The sequence below is a fragment of the Lygodium microphyllum genome, chromosome 13 (genome assembly GCF_053477565.2).
Source record: "Lygodium microphyllum isolate KBCC chromosome 13, Lygodium_microphyllum_v1.1.10, whole genome shotgun sequence".
In the NCBI taxonomy this organism is placed as follows: Eukaryota; Viridiplantae; Streptophyta; class Polypodiopsida; order Schizaeales; family Lygodiaceae; genus Lygodium; species Lygodium microphyllum.
Genome location: NC_141147.1, coordinates 117855328 through 117861044, shown reverse-complemented (window position 1 = coordinate 117861044; position 5717 = coordinate 117855328). Strand labels below are relative to the sequence as shown.

General features: G+C 39.9%; 1 protein-coding gene across 1 annotated transcript; it reads right to left on the bottom strand.

The window, feature by feature from the left end:
- Window positions 1-2217: 2217 nt before the first annotated feature.
- LOC148027115 (17.6 kDa class I heat shock protein 3-like) lies at window positions 2218-3619 on the bottom strand. Its single transcript, XM_087690576.1, has 2 exons — window positions 3444-3619; window positions 2218-2660 (listed from the first exon to the last, which is right to left on the bottom strand). Exons 1-2 carry the CDS (start codon window positions 3544-3546, stop codon window positions 2389-2391), a joined length of 375 nt encoding a protein of 124 aa, XP_087546702.1. The 5' UTR covers window positions 3547-3619; the 3' UTR covers window positions 2218-2388.
- Window positions 3620-5717: the final 2098 nt, after the last annotated feature.

Sequence of the window (5717 nt, the reverse complement as noted above, 5' to 3'; positions counted from 1 at the left end):
CTTATACTGCACCCACTTCCTTTCAAGTACTAGCCATCACATGAAAAACTCACCTTGTGGACCATGTGCTATTACATCTATATTTGGACAGAGTACTATGCGAGGAGGAAATGCGAGGAGGAACTACACATTGCTAGCTACTTGAACAGATGAGATTTCCTCATAGATGTTCTCACCTATATCACCCATATGGGCATCAAACCAAGTGACATGGACCACTATGTAGCCATGGAATACAATCCTAATTTTTATGATTGGCTTCTGTAGAAGAGTCCTACAATATCTCATTAGCGTACATTCTTGTATATATCTACAGTTTTCACTTTGTAAAAATTTTGTTATGCTCGTTCATTTGTTTCTTTCTTTTAGTCATTCTGTAATAAGCATAATTGAGCCATGTACCATTTCCTCCTCTGCCACTCCACCTCTGCATGATGGTAGGAAGCATTGCTAAACTTTTGGGGAGGGCAAGGAGTCGATCATTATCTCAAAGTCAATTTCTTTCACAATTTGTAATTTTTGCAAGGAATGAAGTAGCAATTAATTTTTGAACAAATGAGATGTGCAAGCTTATGTATGTTTAAATTTCTTTCTCATAATCACAAATTCTCCTTTTTATAGAAACATTTAAAAAAAAGACAAAATTGATGTCTGCCCTTTCAAATCAGCAGATCCAGCTTGTACTTCGTTTCTTCACCCCCTTATGCATCCATAAACTTCCTCCACTCCTCTTCGGATTTGTTAATGACATATGTTAAATTACCCATCGGAAACCCCATAAAACACAAAGAGATATAGTATAATTTTTTAATCCATCATTCTCCCTTCTCTATCGGTGAAAATTTTGAGCACATTATTCAACGACTCGAACAACTCAGACCTCCAAAATAACGCCAAAATAAAAAAGCAACCAAAATACGAAAAAAATCATGAAGAGCCCTTCATTATCATAATGGACGAATATCTGACCCCCACCTTCTGAGGATCTAATAGTGCCTTTGAATTGTGTCCTACAATCAACAAATAGCTACCTCAATTTCAAGGAATGCATCCACTTCCCTATCGCCAATTCGCCGATGATGCAATCCATGGTTTTGATACTTGCAAGCCTCACTAATGCCACTAACAATGGCTCTCTCTTAAATATTCCCTGTTGTTTCCGTCCACAATCAATCCTCAAGCGAAATATATCTAATCAGCTTCCCCCCCCCCCCCCCTCCCGCCCCCACTAGATAGGCCGCCTTTGGATCCATTTGTCCCCCTTCAAAAAAATGCAATTAAGCTTTTAGCTTTTATTCCTTTGCTTTTCCTTCTTTTTTTGTGTTTTGCAAGCAAAATCTTTTTAAAGCTTTCCTTAAGCTTTTCCTTCCATCCAACGACCTTAAAATTTCTCAATGACTTTAAGCCTACTCCCTAATACACATCAAACCAAGAATATACAATCTTACATACTCAAAAAGATTTGTGACTTCAAAAGCAATCTTTGTCCAAAACAATCTCGAACTTGTGTAAACTCAAAAACGATAGGGATTCTCCGCTTGCTCCATTTCATAAAATCAAAGTTCTTGTGACTAACTTGGTAGCTTGTGTGTGCTTGCTCTATCTCACAAGATGACATTTCCTACTTTGTTTGATGCAGATTCCATTGTCGTAAAAATGCGTGATAAGGGCATGGAACCATGCCTACCAGGATGGCCAGGCAACTTATATCATGTTGTAGTCCTATCAACTCTAGAGGCTGAAGATTATGCATAAATGAATGAAGAGGGAGATTTGGATTGATTACACCTCCATTCCTGAAACTCCCTTGCGATTATTGCAGCCTTCTAGTACTGGCCTTGCATTCAATTACTCCCTTCCCTCTATGAGCAACTACAATTGTCATGTTGAGACAATGGTATACTATGGGTATTATAGTTACATATTAAATCATGCATCATTCATTGGTTTTGTCATGTTTATCTATCGTAACATGTACCTAATTAAGTTATTTAAAGAATAAGTAAAATTTTCATCTTTGAGAGCCTTAGTATCAATTTATAGATAATTGTGTATTAGCATACAAGAAAAATGTCTCAATATCTACGAGATTATAGACCTCTTACTCATAAAGTAAATTGGAATTCGACAATTACATCAACCTCTTTCAAGAAGAAAAATTAGAGAGAGAGAGAGAGAGAGAGAGAGAGAGAGGGAAAGACTCTTAATAGATAATGTAAAGCGTGTCAACTCTCAAAAGTTTTTTTTAAAAGGGGGGATACACTCATAAAGACCTATTAGATAGGTCGATACTTATGAAGCCTTATGATTTTCAAAGTGTAAATAGGCGATGCCTATCTTGCATGAAGCCTTTTTTATGAGCTACTGCAAAAGAGAGATCACACTTTCTTAGTATTTGCTCATTATGGGGATCTGCCTAATGATGGATTTCTTTTTTGGTACAGTGATGGTAACAACACCAGCTTCATCTTGGGCTCTTATTTTGTCCATAATAATGTTGTCTGGTAGCTGGAATTGGCGAAGAAAGCTACCTTGAGGCCTCTCAATACTGTAGTCAATTATATAGTCTCTAGTCCTTTCTAGCTCGTTGATGTGCACACCAATAATTTGAAGCACATTGCCCGGGAGCACTTGTAAGCTTATGTCGTCCTTGGTCAAACCTACAAAAAACAACACAATTTCAAACACTTCTTCATGTGGGGTATTGTTTGATGATATTGTTGATACATCAAGAACCCTCTTACCACTGAAAGATATTATAATTGGGCAGATTATTTCAATATGAAGGTCACATCGTTAAAGTATAGCTTACACATTATGTACATAACATTGAGAAGCCTAGTATTTAAAGGTGGTCATAGTTGACAAATTATCTAACGGTGAGTGTAAGCTACTCTAGCTCTAGCCAATGATTTAACATCGTTTTCACGTGGAAAATGCCAATGAGGTTTGCCATTTACTTACTTTATTAGGAGATTTCCACATGTAAAATCACTTAATGTAATATACCAAATCACGCTTGACATTCCCCAAATGAATTCCCATTTTATTTGGGGGATGTCAAGCGTGATTTGGTATATGCTGCAGAATCAAGGGTCTTTCTTCTGATTTAGGTACAGCTGTGTGGAATATGGTGTTTTTGCATAAGGCAAGAGCCTCTTTTCTCTAGGAACAGGAGCAGTTGTTTGCTACCCACAAGCAAGAACAAGTGAGGGTGGTAACCTCACCAAGCAAGTGTCTGAAACAGCATTAAATCAATTCTGATTCCGGACTGTTCAGAGGTTATTTAAATGCAATATAGCAAATCACGTTTGACATCCCCCAAATGAATTCCCATTTCATTTGGGGGATGTCAAGCGTGATTTGGAATATTACACTTAGCAAATCATAATGAGATTTACATCATTTAGTCACCTCAAACCACTTCTAGCTCTGCTGGTCACCTGGTACATCGAGCTTGATGTGGTGTGCCGACGCAGTCTCGAGCCAGTCCACCTTGAGCTCGCCAACGCTGGCAATGGCAGGGAAGCGAGAGAAGCTGGCCATGATATAGGGAAGCGCGCGCAGACACAGAGAATGAGAGAAAGAGAGAGAGAGAGAGTGTGTGTGTGTGTGTGTGTGAGAGTACTAAGCCAACGAATGGGAAGGGATGAGCCAGCACCTGCCCTTTTATAGTAGTAGCGCTCGCGCGCGCTCTCTCTCTCTCTCTCTCTCTCTCTCTCTCTCTGTGTCTCTGTGCGCCTTTGCGGGGTCTCTACTCAACCCCCATCGGGTTATTTCCTTCCCTTTCAGCTGACTCGCTTGCTCCTTTCCTACATTGTTTATCTTTTGTTTATCCTTTCCAACCATCATTCTCCCCCGCCGTCCCCTTGAGTGCATAAGAAGCCTCCATTCTGCTGTTCATTAGCATACGGCCACCTCTCTTCAATGAGTTTTGAAACGTCGGCACTTACAACTATGAATCGAGAGAAAGACAATTGCAACATTATTGTGACGTTCAAAAATAGTAGTCTTGTATTGCTACATCGAGGAATGCACTTGATAAAACTCTTGCAATTCCAATGTGAACATAAAGTGTACAAAAAGCATTACATGTGTGAAGTACATCACTACAAAGATATTATCTTTACTATCAGATAGATACCTAGAGGTTGTGGATAAGCAAGCTCAAGTGCTATAGGATGAAAATGCCCTATCAACCTATACTCACATAATGTTTTGGTCTTCCTTACTCCTCGCAATGTTTAGCTTGGATCATAATCATTAAGGATGGCATGAATAGCCACCATTCAATAGACTCAATGATGCATGCATGTAGGCCTATTGTCTCTAGCAACAATGAGTAATCATGGGAGAGAGAATGGTGAGTGATAGGAAGAAGACTCGTGCTAATAAGGCGTCAACCTTGGCAAATATAAGGGTGTGAATCATGATTATAAGAGTGAGTGAGATGCCATGTTCTCACCCTTTATGCACAATATAAGAGATACAGTCTGCAAAGAAGATACCATTTTGAGTGATTTTGTCCCATGTACAAGAATCAAAGAGCCATGCATGCATATTCGGCACTTTAACACCCAAAAGTTGCATATTTTTCCTTAAAACGCATAGTCTGGGTTTTGCATTGTCAAGCATTTTTTTGAAAACTGAAAACCCCTAGTCATCAAACTGTAGATATGTTTGATTTTTGTTAGCTTAGTTGTTTGCATGACTATTTGTTTTGTCATCAAGCATCCTCGAGTCCATGACATCTAGGAGACTAGCGATCCCACAGCTCCATATTAGAGCAGAGCAATCCAAGAATGCTTCTCATGAAGCAAGTACAACTCATGAGTGCAAGGTTGTAATGCATAAGCATCAGAGTAGCGCATAGTATGAGCCTAGCGCATAGGAGACAGCTGAGAGCACATAGGCTCTCCAAAGTCAATCATAGAAGAAGGGCCAGCATCCCGGACACATGGCAAACGAGATCTCAAGATAGTATGCGGTCTCATTGAAGCAGAAGACTGACATACGGTTGTAGCATCAACCATAGTCGATGAGAAGGTTGTAGCCAACTTTTCCTCTAGGATGGAGTTGAAGACAAGGGGAAAGACCTAATCCAACCAAGAGCTTTACAAACACTCCCATCACCACTCCCACCACCAAGCCAATAGGTAGAAAAAGCCATACCACCCCTACCCTTAACCCTTGTAGAGGACAAGCGAGCAACCAAGTTGCCCTGGCAGCACAGTGGCTGGAGGCAATGCATTTGTTGGTCTCTAGAAGTAGATAAAAAGAACTAGATGTCATTGGATCAAAGAGACTAGCCAGAGAGGAAGTAGAATCAGAGAGGAGGGGTGAGAAGATCCCAAGGTAAACGAAACATAATCTCACATGCCACTCATCACACAAGGAGCTGGATAGGACTTTCATGATTTATCTATGTCACCCTACAATGGTAGTACACAAGGGATGTCTAGACCCTAATGATGGAGATAGCTTTACTACTAGCAAAGAGAGGAGTAGACAATAGAAAGTACGAAGAAGTATTATAGGAGTACACACAAGAGAAGGAGATCAAGGAGAAATGGGAAGCACAACACAAGGAGGGCATGGCCACCATGACTCAACTAGTAGAGATGGTGAAGCAATAAGAAGACTAGATCAGCTAGTTGCAACAAGATAGAGAAGAAACTATACAAGTGAAGGATAGGATGCTCCAGTTGGAAGGGCAA

Excerpts from the sequence above, each read along its gene's own strand:
- LOC148027115 (XM_087690576.1), bottom strand. The coding sequence starts at position 3,546 with ATGGCCAGCTTCTCTCGCTTCCCTGCCATTGCCAGCGTTGGCGAGCTC. Across the intron at positions 2,661-3,443 it reads CATCAAGCTCGATGTACCAG|GTTTGACCAAGGACGACATA; the intron begins GTGACCAGCAGA and ends TGTTTTTTGTAG.